Source organism: Hesperophylax consimilis, chromosome 14 (assembly GCF_061612785.1).
Source record: "Hesperophylax consimilis isolate HC1 chromosome 14, BYU_Hcon_1.0, whole genome shotgun sequence".
In the NCBI taxonomy this organism is placed as follows: domain Eukaryota; kingdom Metazoa; phylum Arthropoda; class Insecta; order Trichoptera; family Limnephilidae; genus Hesperophylax; species Hesperophylax consimilis.
Genome location: NC_142849.1, coordinates 6850638 through 6872264, shown reverse-complemented (window position 1 = coordinate 6872264; position 21627 = coordinate 6850638). Strand labels below are relative to the sequence as shown.

General features: G+C 32.0%; 1 protein-coding gene across 1 annotated transcript in view; it reads left to right on the top strand.

Annotated features, from left to right (window-relative positions):
- cysu (peroxidase homolog) overlaps positions 1-21627 on the top strand; it is a 90302-nt gene that overhangs the window by 15991 nt on the left and 52684 nt on the right. The window contains exons 3-4 of the mRNA XM_089639194.1: positions 14035-14111; positions 21172-21262. Coding sequence (XP_089495320.1) covers positions 14035-14111; positions 21172-21262 — 168 coding nt within the window. The remainder of the gene's footprint in view (positions 1-14034; positions 14112-21171; positions 21263-21627) is intronic.

Here is a 21627-nt window from a genome sequence, read left to right as displayed (position 1 = left end):
TTTTTAAATCTCTTTTATCTCATCCCGGTCGAGCCCAAACAGGTTGGTTTTTTTAAGTTATAAAGTTATAAGATTTATTTTGTAAAAAAATTTCTAAGTTTTCCGAAAAAAAATTGACCACCAGTGTCCCAACAGGTCGGCTATCGATGTCATCCCTAATTTTTGATTGTTTTGTAACCGAAAACATAAAGGAGAAAGAAACGAGTGAGATTAACGTTCTCATTTTACCTGGTCTATAGTTTTGGTTAAAACGTAGCTATAAAAAATTTCAAGCAATGTTGCGTTCATGAATGGTCGTTTCTCACCAAGACGATTCTGAGAGCATTATCCACTCTTGCAAGAGTAGTAAATACTATGTAACCTACCCATATTGGTATAGTATTTTAAATTATTTATCTTTGTACAAAAATTATAATTAAAAAAAAAAATCAACTCGTAAAAATAGTTTTTTTTTACTATAATATCTTTTGGGCTGGCTAGTAACCAATTTCAAAGATTTTTTTTTTGGTTTGACTGAGGGCTGAACCTTCCTTCCCAGGTACTGAAGTCAACCGCCCTAACAACTACGCCAAATTCTGATTGGGTAGGACCGACATTTGTTTCGTATATTAACAGCTTTAAAATCATACAATTTCACAGAATTGCTTGTGTGTGCGTGATTGCTACCAAACATTGACATCGAGTTTATATACTGAGTTTCAGCTCGATCTTTCTTTCACGAAAACTAAATTCTAATTCAAATAGATGTATTTAAAAACGAAACAATTTAAATTTTATCTAATTATTGAAAACAATAAAAATATATTAAAGATTAAACATGAAACAGAAAAGTCTGTAAAAGATACGATTGCATCTATGATTTGAACCCAAGACCTTCGCGTTGCCGGGCGCTCCTCTACCAACTGCGCTAAATTTTATCATTAGAAAAAAATATTCTTGTAAACCCATTTATTTATTTACTTAATAACTGTACACTTAATTAGTTTTTCACTTATTAATTGGTTAATCTGAACGTCAATAATCTTAATTCCATATAAAAGAACGTCATTTAAAAAATCTCAGCAATATGCCAACAAATGGTTCGCGTTCTTGCCGGTGTGACAAACCCGCTTTGCCTGTAAAGAATTTTAATTTAGCACTTGCAACCCGTTATGATTTAAATTACATTGCCGGACTTATAAGGCAGAATGTTAAAAACATACGCTTTAAATATTGTGTCACTGAAAAAGTGAAGCAGTTGCAAAAAAGGAGTAACATATACAAACATGTTTTTCTAAAGAATAATTTGTTCGTATAAAACAAATTTGGATAAAGTAAGGTATAAAAATGCTGTTTCGCTTAATTTTCTAAATTTTGATTTTTAAAAGTGGACGTTTTAATGCAATTATTTTTTATTGGGTCAAATAGTTTTCTTCCATATAGTGATTTTAGATACCTAAAATGATTTCAATGATAGAAATAAATAATCTACCATTGAAGAAGAAAATAGTCATAATAAATCTAAACGAAACAAAACACAATATACAGAAAAATAAAAAAGTAACGGTAAAGGTAAAGGTTACTGTGAATCAAACCCAGAATCTCTGTCTTAGCGGTATGACGCCTCTAATCACTTGGCCATTGGACCTAATTATTTTACGAAATTATTGTCGATCTCATATTTCGAATTCAGAAATAAATATATTTTTTTTCAACAAATTTATTCTCATATTTTTGTCTGCTATCTTTTTGAAAGGTTACAAAGTTTTGAAGAATTTACGTTTAACTTGTAAAATATATCTGATTTTTATTTATATGGGATAACTATTGACATTTTCTAAAAGTCCAAATGAATATTAAATTTGATTGTAAAAACTTTGAAGGCTACCCTATATTTATTATTAAAAAAGAAGATAATGTTAATAATTTTAAATACATTTTATTATAAAAAATGTTTTCAAAAATATTAGAGGTAAATACATTTAAAGGTAACATATTGTAAAATATGCAGGTAATGTGAAATACTTAAATACATACGAACCCAAACTAAATATAATATTAACACCGTATTAACATAATATTATTCAAATTATCTTTCGCCTGACCACAAATTTTGTAACTAATCAGGTCACGATGTATGAGATAATAGTCTTTAAAATACAAACACTTGCAAATTGCTAATGCATTACCTACATAGCAAAATTCAGCGTGCATAAGCATGTAATTTATAACACGTTTACATTTACTGCGTGCCGTGTAAAAAGTTCAATTTTACCTCGGCTTGTAGTAAATTATAAATACATACCATTTCACGGAAGGTTAAATATATTGAAAGCTTGGAATTCTTAAGTAAAGGAAAACTGGTTGCGTTGTTTATTCAATTCTTCCGCTATCATCATTCATAGGAAGTCTTAGCAAAAAGGATCCAACGTACCTATAAGAGGAAAGGCTGCGCGGCTTTTTTTCATAAAAAACTTAATCATGGATTTGAAGCTTAAAAACTTACCAAACAGAAAAATTTTAAAAACCAACATGTAGAAGTATTCATTTATTTGTTTTTTAAATTACAATATATTGGCCATTAAATAATTTGAATTTTCAAGATTGTAATGAGAATTTTAGGAATAATACTAATTATAAAATTTTTTTGCCGAATCTACTGTGTTAAAATAAAAAAAATTAAACATCGTACAAAACATGTATTTGTATTTTATAATAATAATTTCTACGATTTACACACGATTGTAAGATTAAGAAAGGGACTGTCAGATGGATTAAGGTGAATGGTAGAAGCAGTCGAGGATGAAAGAAGAAAGACATGAAATGATCAAGTGAATCAGGTAGGTACTTGAGTCGGGCCGTGTCAAGAGTCAGAACAGTCAGAGAATAATAGAAGAGTATGCATGAGACGATGTATGAATGTGAATGAGGTAGGGAATGTGTGCTAAGACCGAGTTGTTATCGTTTCGTCCTCTGCCTACACCTGGGTGGAAACGGAGTGATGATTAGTTTGTTATTAACAAATAGCGTTATTTTACATTTAACCCACACAGTAGGCACTGAGAAAAATAATTTACCTCAGTACCTATTTCATCTTTGGGGATGCTGCGTAGAGGGGTATTATTAAAGAGAGGAAGTTCTATGAAAGGAAAAATATACGATGGATGGCTAGGAATCTAGGGATCTGTCTGGTTTGTCCAGGAGTGACGGACATAGAATGTGCGTTCGAGAGTTTTTGTTAGGACGTACTAAGAGATTTTCTCGTTAGTGGTTACAATAATCTGGTTTGAATATATCTACTACCGTAACAACTTGCGAAGAGACCGATGAAAACAAGATGCAGTTTTCTTCCGGAGTAGTTTCAAGACGTGCGAGTTGCATTTCCTACTTTTTTTTCTATGGGAAAATATAACTCATCTCGGATCAGTATTTATGACACAGTTATAGACTTTTACATTCATCCGTCGGATATTCACACCAACATTATCGAAAGATTGCATCTCAAGAGAAAGAGTTCCCGAACAAGCAATTTTACCCACTTAAAAAATAAGAAAAATTTGAGAAATTTTTCCTTGAATCTCTAGTTTTTTTTTAATGTGAAAACCGCATAAGAGTTCATACTGCTCCTAAGTAATTGGGGTATTTTGTTAGGCTGAAGAGAGTGGTGAGATGAAGGAGATGGGAGAGTACTTGGCTATTCAGATCTGGTCACTAAACACGGCTAAAGTCATTTCAAGCTAGGTTTCAAATAATACAAACACTAATTAGTATAATGACATTTTTATAGCGCATTTTTGCGTTGTTTCACTTCAAATGCGCTTTAATGTAATAAACTTAAAAATAATGATTTTGTTACCCCATTCTGTGGTCATGTTCATAAGAATTACTCACAAAGTGTTACGATTTAATTTTACGCGAAAAGGTGTATTAAAAAATTAAAGAAATTGTTTGATTTCATAAAATATTTGTTGTAACATTTACAACAGACAAAAAAACTTTGTCAAGCACATAATTTTACAATCTTTAAAAGGTCCGAAAACCTTTTTAAACCAACATATTTTTAATTTATGCTTGATGGACAAAAAGTTTTAAAAAAAACCTCCACGTTTGAAATTGAGAGTAAATTTAATAACTTAGGTACCTATACTTAAAACCTAACTTCATCGCGGACAACCTTTTGTAAGATTCGTTTTTTAACAAATTTTAACGTTTTTGTTAGCTAAAGAAGGAGGAAGGGCAACAAGACAAATAACCCAAAAATTTAACTCGATAATACTTTTGACCGTGAAATCTCTAGAGATCATATCTAGAGATAATGAGAACAAAAACACCCAGATTTTATAGTTAAAATTATTTTCATCGGGACCAATGTTTCTCAAAGTTTGATAAACTATTTGATATATGTGAAATTAAAAGATTTCATCAGAATTTTATTGTGTGTTTATTATAGTCTTGTGTCGTTGATACCAAATGACCGTGATGGAATTCTTTAACCCAGGCAAGTGCAACATTTTCATTGTTGTTATTCATAACAATCACAACTGAGTAATTAGCTGATCGAGAGATTATCCACGTAGTTTATTTGATTCAGTTAAAACAAACAGATCTTGAGCTGTAATAAGCGATTATTAATTACTCAATATAATATTTTGCTTTCAAATTCATAAAATTAATATCATTTTAATTACTGCAATGTCGAACTAATTATTCAAAGACCGCATATTTAACAAAAGTGTCGGTGTGTTTGCTATAATTAAATCTGACATTGTTCACTTACTTTCCTGAATAATGTTGAATTATAAATACAGAACGTCTATCCGACAAGAATTTGTTGTTATAACATTAGAAGTAGATACTAAGGCCCAGTTGTTCACAGAAATTCAAATTCATCACTGTCATATAAAAGGTCCCCGTTAAACACCGATTCTAGGTGCATTTCAGTTTTCTATCGAATTGTTTAAAGCTTAACAACATGATAGTTGTCCTCTTTTGCTTATCAAAATTTGTTCAAAACCTGAAAAAGACTTCAGAATCGACATTTGACCTGACATGGAACTTGTCAAAAAGCAAAATGGCACTGAATAGCCATTTGATGACAATGTTACATTTGAATTTCTGCGAAACAACTGGGCCTTGTGACGACTGAATCGACTGCCATTTACTAATTATTGTAATTTACCTTAGAAGGCAAATTAATTAAGGCATAGGTAATTAAAAACAAATTTTCAAAAAAAATTTCAAATTATTCATGATTCGGTTAAGAAGGACCAATAATTTGAAGACATTTTTAATAAATTAGCAATACTCATTTTTCCTAAAATCATACAGATATTATCTACTCATTTCAAAGTCATTAAATGATTTCATTGTGAGATGCGTATTAATGTTTTAAATAAATTTTGAATAAGTCCCACACTACCTACTTTCTTTCCTAAAAAAGCGATCTTCTGACAAAATATTTCAACAAGAAATCAAAAATAGGCTATGAAAATACATCCCGGACAATGTTTAAATCTGCAACATGACGTCTAAACGCACGCCACTGTGATTTAGAACCCGTTTAAAACATGAACCGTCATTTTGTCGAAATTTCTTCATCAAATTCCCCAGCGTAACAATGTTTTATCAAAGTGGATGTCAAGATGTAGCGACTAGTGACTAGTGACGTGCATTGCGAAATAGTTGATTCAGTGACACGGTAATGACAGCAATCAGGAAGGTTTGTAATGTTCCCAGGCGTTGATGTTACATTCTGCGGTACTTAAACCTTGGCCGCGCTGTGGGAAACTTTATACGGGAGCTGGAGTTAATTATTGTTGTTATTGCTCATGCCTATAATCATACGGAGACAATTGATGAACTTGTAAATAAGGCATTATTAATAGTTTTTACCCAAAATAATATTGGTAGGTACCTACCTGAACAATGGTGAATTGATAGTCAATGGTTACGTCAATTCACGTGATTGATCCGATTGACAATACTTACCTATTGATTGTTTACCGAGGAAATTGAGGTGATTGACAATAATTGCTGACTTCCCACTGAGGGGGGAATAATGAGTAGGTATTTTAATTGAGATCATTCACCGGATTGATTTTTTCGCTGTGCGATTGACAATCGTTCGGATCTATCGAGCCTTTCGGAACTCAGATTCATCGCTAAATGAGATTTTATTTTACTTATGATTTCATCATATTGTGGTTGTCCAGAGTTATAGAAAGTAAAATAAAAAAATTATCACTGTATTTGCACTCTCACCAACCAGCTGTTTTTGCAGACGTCCACAAAATAACCAAGATGAACATATTAATTGTTTGATTGAAGTTGCAATTTAATTGCAATTGTCAAAAACTTAAATACAATGTCAATTGATATTGACCGTCTCCGGGGCGCTTTACGAACACGTTCCCAACTACACTTAAAGTAAGTTAATAAATATTGAATACTGAAGGCCTAAATGCATTATTATAGGTATTCATTTCATAAAAATTATTTTGTTCTTTTCAATTCTTAATTATCATTTTTTCTTGTTGGGGACGACGCGCGTGCGTTGTATGGAGTTTTTGACGAAATTAAAAATTATGAAGAGTTCAAATATTTAATTACGTAGGTATACTTAAAGATAATATTTTAGGTCTTTCTTGTATAAAGAAGAGCATCAAAGAATATATTGGCATGAAATTAGCTGCAGATGCAAATTTTCCTTTTCAAGTTTGCTTAAGCTTGCATTAAGTTATGTAGACAAAAAAATAATACGCTGGCATACCTACATATTATTACGTTATTGCACAGTAAAGATGTGTTTATTGCGTAAACTCGTAAAACCAGATAACCGAATCACCGGTAAAACAAACGTTACGTCTCAATATATGTGTAATTTAATAAAAATAAATGTGTAATATCGGTGACTTCCGCGTCGTGTGAATGTACAAACAAACAAAAACTTCTGACATTCCGGCAGAATTTAAAAATAGTCCGGTAAAAATATGGTATTATTTGATCGAGATATACCTAAATTTTGTTGCAAGCTACGTTATTAAATAATTTAAGTGTCAATTTTTTTTTCTTATTTTATTTTACAACCCAGCATCGGTTGAGTATAACACTTTTTTTTACACATTTTCGTTTTTAAATATTTTCATTTTAAAAAAAGAAAATCATTCCCGTCATACGAATAATCTGAATAATAATATTTGAAAATCCTTTACTTCTATCAGTCAGCGGAAAATGTTGCTTTTGTCGCAATGGAGGACTTAGCCACCCAATAAATTGAACTCATGACGCCTGGGTGGAACCAACCGCGATGCCGACTCAGCCACTAACCGGTCAAACTCAATACATCATTCATTCAATCATTAGTACGTCATACACCTATCTAAATATCCATACAAATTTTATGACACTAGAGCTCACTATTCGTGATTTTTTGCTGTTTTATACTATGTTCCCTTTTTCTTATTCATAGCTAACATTTATAATCCACTCCATCTCTTCCGCAGCACTTTCGAGCTGTGCCTATATTTCAGAATCCAAATTACTTGTATCTAACGCGTATCAAATGGTTTAATATTTATTTCAGAGTGATAAACCGTATCATTATTTGCATTGTGATTTTAATAAATTTTACCTACGCTCAGTGAAGTACAAATAACTTCGTATTTGAGTACTAGACAGCATTATTCATTGCCAATACGGTTGATAAAAGAATTAAATTGAATTGGAAAGTTGTAACGTAATTCGAACCATTTTTCACGCATTTGTCATTTAGATACACCATCTTGTAATCTTGTTATACCCTTTCAAAAGTGAAGACTAGATAATAATGAAAAGGAAATAATATAATGTTATTATTGTGCGTATTAAAATAGGTACATTAAAAATTGTGTAACTTGGTTTTGGTCGTTTGGAATATGAAATTAATTTTAAAATTGAAAAATTCTTAAAATTATGCAAAAAGTTTGGGGAAATAATTGACACTTCGTAATAGATAGATACTTGCATCTGATGCAAAAAATTGCCGGAAAAAAATTATAAAAAAATGGTTCATGAAATTACATTGTACGAGAATACCGCGTTTTTTATACTCATTGATCACGAGACATTTGAGGCAAAGAAAAATTGACAGTTTTATACATAAAAATAACCAAAAGTACTAATACAAAAAGTAGTACGGGTAAAATCTTCCTCACAGGAAAAACTAAACCCTTCCGCACACTTTTCCACAAATGATCATCTAGTCAATCCACATTATGCAAGTGCATTATGTAAGCATAATAAATTCAAAATAATACAAATACAACAAGGAAAATAATTCACCGACTCCAGATATTTTTATATCAAAGGGTTCGGCTCGGTAAAACTCCTAACTGGACCTATATATCCTAATGATCGCTCAATATAAACATTTAATAAATCTTTCGTAAGTTTTTTTTTAAATTTATGTCCAGCACATTTTGGAAATTAAACATTAAGAATCAAATTTAAAACATTGATTTGTCCATAAGCGACGTAAAAACAATAACAAACGTATAACCAATTGCTAAATATATATTTACAGTTATGCTTACAATACTATTGTTCAAATAACTTAAAAACCTTCGTATCTTAATTTAAGACATTATTCTTAAGCCTGATAAAAAATTGCCATACTACTATTAAACTACTTGAATTTTTAATCTTAGGAAATAAAGTGTATCCCACTGTGGTTTTGCTCGTCTTGGAATAAGTATGCCCATTTTAAAAACTTTAACGTATGTAGATAGTGTAGGTTTATCGTTTTCGGAGATTACTAAGATCACTTACTGAAAATGTCGCAGTGTGATTTCGATATTTTTAGGAAAGTGTTATCCCTTTTTACGTGTGGTGAAGATAACTGTTTTGGTTTGGTATTGGTTCTTCCTCGGGCTTAGAGGGAGCCACACAGATGACTGTGGCATAATAACTTGAAGATATGTAGCACCGTTATTAGCTTGCCTGAGATGAGTTAACCTGCCCTAAGGTGATATCGAGAGAGAAAGTTACACAACAGGTTATAAAAGCAAGAAATGGGTTTTGCAGGCGAAGGCACACCATACCTTTAGAGTAATTATCTACCAGTATACACCTTCTAACACTATACAAGAGGAGTTTGGTTATATTTGATGTTAGGTACCCGTAAAAACCAGAGACGTGCGGTCACATTAACTATTGGATAATAATATTCAAGTTGAAATAATATTTTTAAAAAAAACAGAGAATAACATAAAAAGGTGTCAAAAATCAAAATCAGTTTATTTTTTAAAAGTTTACGTGTGTGTTTGTTTAGATATATGTACATATATTTTGTGCGAACTGCAAAATCGTAACTGCTTCCAATCGTCTGGAATCAGTGAGACTATGGATCTCTAATTGGAGTATGTTGTGAGGCTGGGGGTAGCTAAGAGGGGATGGAGATGGGTAGGAGGAAGGTGTTGAAGTACCTGTCTAATCAGATCTAGTCATCAAACACGGCTAAAATTATTTCAAGCATGGTTTTAATTCTGAATAGTGGTCGTTTACCAGGTTAGTACTGGCAGTATTCACAACCTTGGAACGTGCTGCAAATATAACCTCGATACAGGCTCAGTGCTAGTGAGGTTGATTTTTATGTGAAAAAAGTGTTTTGTGTATAGTGAGATGCAATAAATAAATAAATATACTACATGTCGTTTTAAATTACTGATTTATAAAATAACACAATTTCATTAAATAAAATTTACTTATTTTTGACCAGGGATTTGAACCAGTGACCTCCGGATTCGTAACCGAGTAAGGTAAACACTCAACTACTGAGGCCGTTTAGATACATTAAACATTAATAGAGATGTCGATGTTCTTGAAAACAAAAAGAGACGCTTATATCTATATTTTTTCATTATTGTTTTCATAGCTGTATAATATATAATATATACTATATATAAGTAAGCAGTAATGTAGGAATTTTTATTATTTGCCTCAATATTATGATGTCAATTCATTTTTTTAATGATAAACTAATGTTTATCATTAAAAAAAAATAATAATATTTGATAAGTCAAAAATATTTCACCAAAAAACGAAGATATAATATGTCTCGACACCATCTAGTGAGAAATTTAGCACTAACAAAACTTTCAAAAAAAAATAAAGCTGATTGTTTACAGGTGGAAAAAATATAATAGGAAGTAATTGTTGATTGAGGTACTAGTAAACATTGAATTATTTGGCGGGTTGGAAATAAGCCTACATAGCTCAGTGGTTTGAGAGCACCTGACCGGACATCAGAGGGCACGGGTTCAATTCCCGTTGGCGACATTTATTTTTACTCTGGAAATATTTTACAATTTGTATTGATATTTCAGGGGACTTATTGCTTATAATTATTTCAAATTTCAGATCGAATTATTCTTTATTACCCCGTCAAAGATTTTATGATCCGTTTCTGTGAACCACACGCCACTGCAGGAAAGAAATTGTCATTTGTAATTATTATGCACGTTCTAGAACTTCAAGAGAAATCTTCACGAACTCTCGAAAAATCTTAAATATTCGTGATAATACGATTCTTAATTATTAACGCAGTCTTCTAATGAGAATGCATCAAAAAATAATATATCATATAATACAACATATTTGGCGTAGCATAAATAGCTTAAATATTCCACTAGAATTTTCATACCGGTATCGTCAAGATAATTATATTTTACACATTACGTTCATACTTTGAATTTTCATGCAAGCCCGAGACGATGCACCTATAAAAGTTCACTACCGATATGAAATTGATTGTGTGTAAATGTATAATTTTAATAGAAAACAATCTACTTCCTACACGCAGAAAAATAACTATTGATAATTTATTAAGAATCTCTTCAAGTTATTGGTAATTCCGGTTTAAAACGGGATTGCAGGCCTTACGAACGAATCAAACAGGTTTTCCGATAAAGTTTTAGTAAATTACGAATACATCATCATGGTGTCGGAGCAGGTACTCGTGAAAATCCCAATAAACACATCAATGAAGTATTTAATCATTGAAGAATTTAATACCTTGGGAAGATACAATTAATAAATCTAAACGACAAATAAAACAGAAAAAGACAATTTTTTTATATTTGTAAATTTTTTAGTATATGTACGTGTAGTACTTATTATATATGTAAACGATTTGTATTCACGATAAAATTCATAATTTTCATGTAAAATTAATTTATGTCCGTAAGCTCCGCAACTATTACTAAATTTGACCATTTTTAAAAACGTTCCCACGTTTCCAATTTGGAACAAGTTTCTTCAATTGACAGTAGTTGTAAACACATGACTTATGAAATCACCAAATGATACGCCTAGAACATGACTTTATCAACCCATAAAACCTTAATCTATAACCTAGAACCTACACACACATAGATTTTTCTCTGCGTTTGTAAAACTGACCCATGGAGGTAATATTTTGTATTGCAAGTTGACTATTTACCAATTTATAAATGGAAATGCAGTTATTTAAGGTATGGCTTCTAATTAATGAATAGGTTCACTTATAATGATAGGGCCCACTGATTATGGTTGTGATAATTATCTAGATCGATGATATCATGAAATAAAGGGAGCGGAATGTTTCATATTATATATTGTGTTAATTAAAACCTAATAATAATAGCTTACATGTTTACAATGATATAATATTTTCGTTCCAAGTGTTTCGGAAGATAACAACCTTATGTGTGTAAAGAAATTGTTACTTTTCTATTTTTGAAACTGAATTTTCGATAGAATGAGTTGTTACCATATACACACGTAGAAAATTAATTTATAAAAAAGTCCGCAATTGCATCTCGTTTCCTGATAAACTTTTAGTAAATTTCTAATATATCGGAACAAGTATTTATTCACCTGCTTGCCTTGGTAAAATACAATGACAAAATATTAAGAAACCTATCAACTCCACATAATTTGAAGACATTCTTAATAAATAACCGATATTCCATGTTAGTAATTTTTCTCTGTGCATTAGGTATATAGTAGAGGGTATTCAAATAAGAGGTGTTATTTTGAATATTTTGGTAGACGATACTTTTGAAGCTGTCATTTTTTGACATTTGACAAGTAAAAACTACGTCATTAATAAAAATGGAACGATACACGCTTCAACAATGCATTGAAATTATTAAAATTCACTTGAGTAAATCAAATGCTAATCATCTTGAGTGATGAGGCCCATTTTCACCTCGGTGGCTTTGTCAACAAGCAAAATTGTCGCATCTGGGGCTCGGAAAACCCAAGATTCATTGTTGAAAAGCATCTCTATCCTCAATTTCATTGGAGTCATTGGACCTTACTTTTTCGAAAATGAGGCTGGAGCAACAGTTACGGTGGATGGATTGCGCTATCGAGAGTTGATTAATGATTTTTTATGGCCGAAATTGAATGGTATTGTTCTGGAAAACGTTTACTTTCAATAAGACGGCGCTACGTGCCACACAAGTAACGAAACCATTGATCTTTTACGATTGAATATGAAAATAACACCTCTTATTGGAAAACCCGTATTATAAACGCGTTGCTAACAGTCTTATTATTATATCTACATTAAAATTTCATGCATTTGGCTTTACAGGCATATTTTAGTGCAGAATAAAATAAATACTGTCGAAAAGCCTACTTAGCCTAGCGATCTATAATTTAACTGGAAATATTTTAAACCTTTTGAATAGGTGTGGTTTATTAACGCAGCCTACAACAATAGGTAGAATGCCGAAGTGAAAGAAATAATATAATATTTTCATAGTTTTCAAGTGAAAGTAAAATTGCTGCCTACTTTTCACTATTTACAACGAATAAATATCTTGTAGATTATTAAGGTGTTAATAATTTTTTGACTGGCAAAAAATATAAAATTAGAATAAAGGCTTCAGGTGTTTAGGCAATTTTAAGTCAATATACTACTACCGACTTCCAGGATGTGATACAATATTAACAAGCACAATTAATGAGATTGTCATTTGTTGGTAATTATGCATTTCGATATCGTAAATACGCATTCTTGCAGTCCCCAGAGCGGGCTCACTAAGTCACATGATTTAAGTAAGACAAGGTCGCAGTGTGTATAGAATGTGTGCGTAAGTAATCCGTAAAGTAATAGTCTCGGTATTTTAGGCATGAACGTGTACAAAGCGTAAATCTATGATAGTAATTAAACTGATGCAATGTTTTAACGTACTGTGATGCGCAACTTGGAGGTAAGATTAGAGTCGTGTGCGCAGGTCGTAAATATTTTTTCAAAATCGCAAGAATGCGATGTCGTGACTCACATGTAATGAATGGTGGTTTTATAGACCTCCTGACCACTTGAGATCTTATTTATTGCGATGCAGTTAGAGGTTTTTCCTTGAATTATTGGAAGCAGTAACACCTTGCTTTTTAAATTGAAAATAAGCAACTTTGTAGTGAAACATTGACGTGAAAATGTAATAATGTATCTTTGAATACGCCACTTTATTTGTGCCTAAAATCAATTACTTTCGAATACTTCAGTATAACAAACAAATAGGCAATGTGGTTATGTTGTTGTTGTTTTGTATACATTGCTCTGAAGACAAGTCAATGATGAACTATTTATCGAAACATGCAATTGAATAGGTTACGCTTTTCACGTATTTAGAGTCCCGTTTTCATGTATTTGGAATAAAATATTAGAAAAAAAATACACATGTAGTTATAGCAAATAAATACAACACTAGACTCAGTGCTCCGTTTCACGTGGTTGCTTCTCGCACTAATTTTGTTTTATGTAAAATTCTTGTTCACAAAGATTGCATTGTTTTGGGAATGAAACTTGCTCTGTCGATATAATTAATTTTAATAATATTGCTTTCTTTAAAAAGTACATATACATGCAGATATGCAATAATCCTTAAATGGATCACTTTATTATTATGATTATAAGATTGTTATTACTTAATGTACTTGTTTTAAGAACAGTCCAATAGACTTTTTCTGGGATGACGAGAAAAAAACATTTTTAATAATTTTATTTATTTATTTCTTTCTTTTCAGACACTATGAAGGACAGCACACCTGCATTACCTATGATGCTGTCAATGCTGCCTACATTGATGCCAGGAAGAGAATAAGTAAGTTATTATCATTTATAATAAATAATTGATAGTTTTTTTGTGAAAAGCAGTGATTCCAATTACATTTCACAACATTTACGATCAATAATACACCTACAAGTACATTAATCAATTATGTACATTTATTATATAAGTTGCAATGCAGCATCGTATTAAAAAATCTTGATTTCATTGTGGTTTGACTGAAACATGTTAAGGAAGTTGGTTTAAAAACGTAGTCATTCTCCCCATTGGTAGGTTGGTCTTGATTCCAGGAAAAATAAAAAGCCTGTGTTGCCTAGCTCTGGGAAGTTATTGGGGACATAAAACGTAATACGCTCCAGAACATGAGGATTTCAAATGTATCTGTTGAGCAGCTTATGTGCTACTTGCCATTACAAAGTGTTTGTAGGTATAACTTTCTCAAAAACTCTAAACATTTGAGCTCCTTCCGTCAGGATTATGCCATTTATAGTATGCCATAAGAAGTAAATTATTTCAACGCATTTTGCTAATTAATATCCAGTAGGTCAGTTTTCTTGGGCTTTTCACCTTTGAATTATGTCTAAAGTGACTGAACTAGATCATATGATATAATTTATTGAAGCATAAATCATTTAGGTAAGTCAGGATTATAAAAGCTTGCATGAAATTGTTCGAGATAAAGTTTTCATGTCTAACATTATAAATTGTTTAACATTGCTAATCGTTACGGTACTCAGGCAACAACAGAAAGCAGTTACGTGAATATTGAATAAACGCCTCTTAATCCGCTACCTAACTACGTTTATAGGTTAACGTAAGCTTTTTAAAGGCATAAACAACTATGCTGTTACAGTATTGTATCCGCTTTTAGATGCAGATATTAAATTACGAATCTAAGTCACGTTACAAACCGAGAGATCAATAATACTTAATATGCGAATCCTAGACGAACCAAGAAACTACTCGATATGGACAGAAACTCACTGAGAGAACTGGTAGGACTACTAACGGGACACTGCCATCTCAGGAGATACATGCAGATATTGGGAGTAGAAAACACCAATAGATGCAGGAAATGTGAAGAGGATGAAGAGACTCCAATTCACCTATGTTGCCAATGTCCTGCCCTGGTTGGAACTAGGCTCAGATACCTGGGGAGACATACAGTAGAACCAGAAGACATAGCCACATACCCAATGCCAACCCTGGTGAACTTTATTAAAGGGACTGGGTTGTTGTTAAAGGAATGATGTAAAATGAGAGATAGCACAATGGGCCTATGGCCTAAGTGCTCACGGGAACTACGTGAATGAATTACAGATTAATGAATAATTTACTGGTAGATTGCAATAGTAACAACTCATAAAGGGATTATTTTGAATGTAAATTGGTAATTAATACTTGTGTAACTGCTTTAGATTGATAGATTTATGGCGAACTGGTAGAGCAATTCAGACATAAAAAGGTGGAACTCGTACGCTTTTTATGAATTAGTTTTTCTCTTAATAGGAGCCAAATTGCACGCAAAACCAATTTTTTTCTTGTAGATATTCAATTACGCAATATGGCGTATAATATACGATAACTGTGTAAAAGATTATAAAACCAAGTTAGTTTTACTATGGTGATATGTAATTCTGAAAAAATGGGCAAACATTTTTTCAGGCTGCGATGATGTGAGTGCATGGTTAAAATAATTTTACTAATGTCGAGAAAACCAATGATACCTAATATCATTAAAAATGGTTTAGCTAGTTATATGCGATCGCTTTGTATATAGTAAAAAAATACCGCGCTGTCATGTGGCCGTTACCTCACTTACTGCTACTAAAAAATCAGTTTCGTAAAAACGACTATTTAGAATTTTATTGCATTATTAGAAAATATTCAACTGTTACAATGATTTCCACCCTCTAGGCTACTGGCAATATTTCACATTTCAAATCATTGCTTATTGATTGGAATTTAAATTTTAAGCATGCAATATAAACGTCTAATAATACAACTTAGCAATCATTATTTACAAGCAAAATTATCAATTAATAGGTTATTAGTACGAAAAAAGTGCGAACACGCTGAAATTAAGGTGTGATGATCACTATAAATTATAGCCTCACCTGACCAGTTAATTATTGTGTATTAGTTTTTGAAGAAACGTTGCCTACATTGGCATATTGTGTTTTCACAAGGTTACCAGAGGTGTAATTTCTCTGTCAGGTTAGGCTAATTTTGCAATACTTTGGCTTATGCTGCGCATTAATCACAATCAATTGCTTTCTCAATTCTAACAATTTAGAGACAATCAATTAGCATAAAGTATTGGTTCGAGACCAAACGAGTTTCTTACTACTAACTTAGGAACAGGTGGAACTGATAGAAATCCCATGTGTTACTTATGCAATGATCATTATATTGAATAAAATTGAAATAGTTACCTAAATATTTTAACCGGTTAGAAGTCATAAAATAGAAGTTAATATTATTGAACTAATGATAAACTTTTAACTACCATTTAACATACTAAAGTTCTTCTTATTTATGCATTTCAAAATAATTAAAATGGTTTATGGCACCGGTTTAAAGATCCCAATCGATGGTTAATACAAGTTTCATTATTTCAAACCAATTTAAGTACCAGTTATGAGTTATTTTCTATAAGGAGTTATTACAGAAACCTAGGTCAACATATTTACTGTAGAGGATCGTTAAAACGTTTTTATCAGATTTTATCTCTATTTATTATACGAAACTTGGGAATTTGAATTGAATTAGCAAGCCCCTAAGACTTTTTATGACCGCGGGCATTAAAAAGTGATCTAGTTTTCATGACGACCTTCGTGGCAGTGTGGCAGGATCCTTTGGTTGTGGGTTCAAAGATCGCAGGTTCACAAATCCTGGAGAATGCAAATAAAAGTTGACATTAATAGAGAATAAACTTGTATAGAGAATTGGTACACGTGCATATTCCAGGAAGAGAGATTCTCTGGTGTGTCGTGAAAAGAGAAACGTTGCTTGAAATGGCTTTAGCTATAAATTGTTAATTCATCAATATCACGGAAAAATGAGTATTGCTAATTTATTAAAAACATCTTCAAATTATTGGTAATCTGGTTAAAAACGGGATTTGCAAGGCCGTTTCCTGAGAAATGTGTAATAATAACGGAACACGTGTTCATGCACCTGCGTTTGTCTTGATAATATATAATGACGAAATGAGAGAATGTGATAATTTTTATGAACACATGTTCCGAAATCGTTACAATACATTTCTATTCTACAAAAATTTTATCAGGAAACCCTTAAATTCTTTCGTTAAGGGCCTGGAGTTCTGTTTTTGACCGGATCATGAAAAAATTAAGAATTTTAAATTAGGTATATTTTTTATCAGTAATTTTTTTCTTTGCACCTTCCCCTCCCCTACATCCATACGCTGTCAGAAAATTCGCCTTCGGGGATGCCATATTCCTGGAATCGGAGGGTGGAATTAAAAAAGTTTAAAAAATAAATAAACCAAAGAAGAATCAACCGTATGAAAAAATTTGCCATTCATAAATTTGTGTGAAAGAAACCTGACAAGAAATAAAAATTATTTTCATTTGCTATTTGGTCTCTTACTTCCAGTGAAATGCACGTCATGTTTTATTTATTTTTAAATAGGTATATTTTCTCTACGATGAATAATGATTTGATGTCTATAATACACATGTTAATAAAAAAAATCAAGGTTGTTTATAAACAACAGGTTCAATGGCAGATCTCTAATAGCAAAAAAAAAGCGTGGGAAAAATAATTATTTTACTGAAATTCAGAAGGTAGTACTTTATTTTTTTGTTTGCAGTTTACTATAACTGTATTTTTTATAAAACAACTTTTATAATTCTCTGATCAATGTTAAAATGTCAATTTGTCTCATCGGACTATGTTTTTTGTAAATATATTGTTATCGGTATATTATAACAATTGTTCGTTACGGTTTTTAAGATGAGACAATACCCTCAAATAAAGTCAGAATTACGTAAGTGAAGAAGCCATGCGCATAAATATGCGACGCGATGCCCTTGTATTGGACAGATTTACAGTTGTATTTGCCCTAGCAAATCTATAAAACAAAGTGGGAATCTTAATGTGTGTGTGAGTGATGTTTTTAACCGGATTACGAATAATTTTGAGAGATTCTTAATAAATTAACAATATTCAATATTAGTAATTTTTCCCCGTGTCAGAGTTTCTTGCATTTGGAATATGCCGTAAATACAATTTATATTTAAATTAAATAAATAACTTTATACAAAGTGAACTTCTGATTATTAAAGAGACAATTTATATTATTATAATTAATAAATTGTGATTAGAACCCGTTAACTTTGGATTGCTAGTTGAGAGCCTTACCCTCGACAACGGATGCAAAAAAATGGGAAAGTTGAGAAAATATGTTTTTTAATTTTTATTACCGAAAGCCCTGTTGGTATCGACTGCGACTGTAGCGCGTTGGCATCCTTGCTGATGCGTTTCTCGACATCATTACCACTAAACTACACCTCCAACCTTTCCGTGTCGTTTCAGTACACAATTTTTTTAAACATGTACTTATTGAAACAAATGTAAACAATAAACTGTAGGTATCAGAAAAACACAATTTTTTTACGCGGGAATCATTTTCATATCATCTAGTCCAATTAGTGCAAAGAAGCGAAGTTAGCAGTCTACAATGGAGTGCTGGTATCTACCCTGATTTATGGAAGTGAGGCATGGAACTGGCAGAGAAAGAATGAAAGTAGACTGAATGCTGTTGAAATGAGATCCCTGTGGCGTACGTGTGGTAAATCCGTGCATGATCGTGTGAGAAATGTGGAGATCCGCAAAGAGTGTAAGGCTGATGTAAGCGTAATGAGTAAGATTAATAAAGGGACGCTTAGATGGTTTGGGAAGAAAGGAGTGTAAGGAGATTATATGACGCAAATGCGAATGGTAGCAGAAGCCGGGGACGCCCGAGGAAGATATGGCACGATCAAGTGAATCAGGTACTTGAGTCAGGCCATGTCAAGAGTCAGAACAATAGAAGAGTATGTATGAATGTGAATGAGGCAAGGAGTGTGTGTGAAGACCGAGTTGTTTGGCGGTCCGTCCTCTCTGCCTATCCCTGCGGGGAAACGGTGTGATGGTTAGTATGGAAGTAAGTAAGCATTCTAATCACTGCGACAACCTTCTGACTTAATCCAAAACGTAAGGTTTTTTTAAATGTCATTATTAATGTTATTTCAAGTTATTCCATACTATACTTGATTGGTGCTGTTGTGTGAAATGAATAATTGAAGCTTACATGTTTTCCAAACGCACGTTCGACTAACAAATTAAGTTTCATCGCCATTACATTTTACATTTGTTTCGATTTCACTTTAACATATTGTTCAATGATTCGTGTACCGTTATTAGATAGCAGTACTAACTTACCAACAGTGCGTGAAACACTGTTCGGCAAAAAAAAAAATCATCACACCTGGCCCAAATGGGAATGTTATGATGATTGATGCTGTCACCATGTCTCACATCTTCGACAAATGGCGTGATGGAATAAAAAAAATTACAATGGGTTATGATGGAATTAATGTCACGCCTAACTAAACGGTCGAATAAATTTAATGAATAATAATACACCTATGATAAATTCATGTATTTTTTGCTTCAAAATGACAAGTACCGACGAAAAAAGTTATGACATTATAATAAATTATATAACCAGTAATTCCTTAAGTGAAATGTGAGATTAGTAAAAATTACCGAAAATAACTAAGTACAGTTTTTTTTCACAGAATTTGAACAATTCGTCAAATTTCAAAGTTGATTTTCAAGTTCTGTGCAGGCTCTTTTCAAATTATGTCGTAATTTCAGTTTTGTGAAGCAACTGGACAATAATGATATAATAATAGAACTTGAATAGAACCTTCACAGAAATTACAAATCATTTTTGAAATTTGATGAATTGTTCACATTCCGTGAAACATCCCGTCCTTAGTCTCAGTAGCTCCTTTGGGAGAGTGTTGTCCCGCACAGAGAATACCCAGTTTTGCTAATTTTTGAAGAATCTTTAAATTATTAGGTAATCCGATTAAAATCTTGATTGCAGGCCCTTAACGAATGAATTAATAGGTTTCCTGATAAACTTTTAGAAAAATACGTATTCATTTTACGAACACGTGTTCATAAAAATCATCAAAAATAATAAATTTTGAAGGCAAATGCAGGTGTAGGAATGCGTGTTTCGATATATTAGGAATTTACAAAAAAAAAAATTAGGAAACGGCCTGCAGTCCCAATTTTTACCGGATTACCAATAATTTGAAGAGTTTCTTATTAAATTAGCAACACTATTTTTTCTCCGTACGGTAAGACAGAGAATCTGTGTTCAATTCTGAGACTGTTAATATTTTATTTTCTGTGTTTTTTTTTTCAATGTTATTATAAACAGTCTTATATATTAATATTTTACAGTGTTAGGAATTTGTTGTGAATTAATCAGTTATATTATCAGTAAAATAGCGACATACACAATTTAATACCAAATAAAATAAGAGAAATACATAACAATACAATATAAGCAGTTCTCATAAAGAGAAACTATTTAAGTTTAAAAAAAATTTTGTACGTTTAAACATGGCAAGAAGTCCTTGCGTTCTTTTCTCTCTCTTATATCTCATTTCTCTCAGCTAATTGGGATACGTACCTCGATCTACACTACTACAATCTTCTACAAAGAGGCTTATGTTGATTGAAAAAATTAACTAGTGTCATTTATCAGTTTATTGTTTCCATCCATTGTTTGTAAAAATGTTATGCATCTTACGAGTATCATATAATAATTCTGGGATTACGTTGTGCAATCGTAGTTAAGTTCTTGTCCCCTTTTGTGTTGACTAGATGACTCGTAAATTTAAGATATTATATTGAACTTATGAAATATAAACATCGCATAACACATTGGTACCTTCACCTCTTACTAACCTATCCTTGCCTATAGAGACATGTGTAATATATAAACTCCGATGAGTCTCGATGGTTTACATTGTTTCCATGTTCTAATGGTTGTATTTTTCAGATGTGGCGACACCAAAGGGAGATTGGAAGACAGAAGATATCGCCAGCGTCGGAGAATTGATGCTTGACATCTCGATCAATCTTGCCCGCACGTAAGTCTTCTTAAAATTTATTATTAATATTTTTTTAGTTTCAATAATTACGCTACCCTAAATCTGTCAAACGTTGAACCAGTGGTTGAATCATATATTACGTTGGGTGACGTTGTAAAACGGAAGTAAACTGGGAAGGGAAGAAGAAAACGGAATATAAAGGTCAAGAAGTGTTTAGCTATTCAAATCTACTTACTAAACATATACTAGCCTCCTGGTTTTAAAGCATTCCGTGACTGGAGTCTGTAAGGTGAAGATTGCCCTGATGATGAAAAATAAGGAGACTTAACTTTGATGGTATAGTATAAATATTGTAAAAAAAGCTTTAAGGCGATGCACCTCGTCGTGTAATATTTTGAATCGAG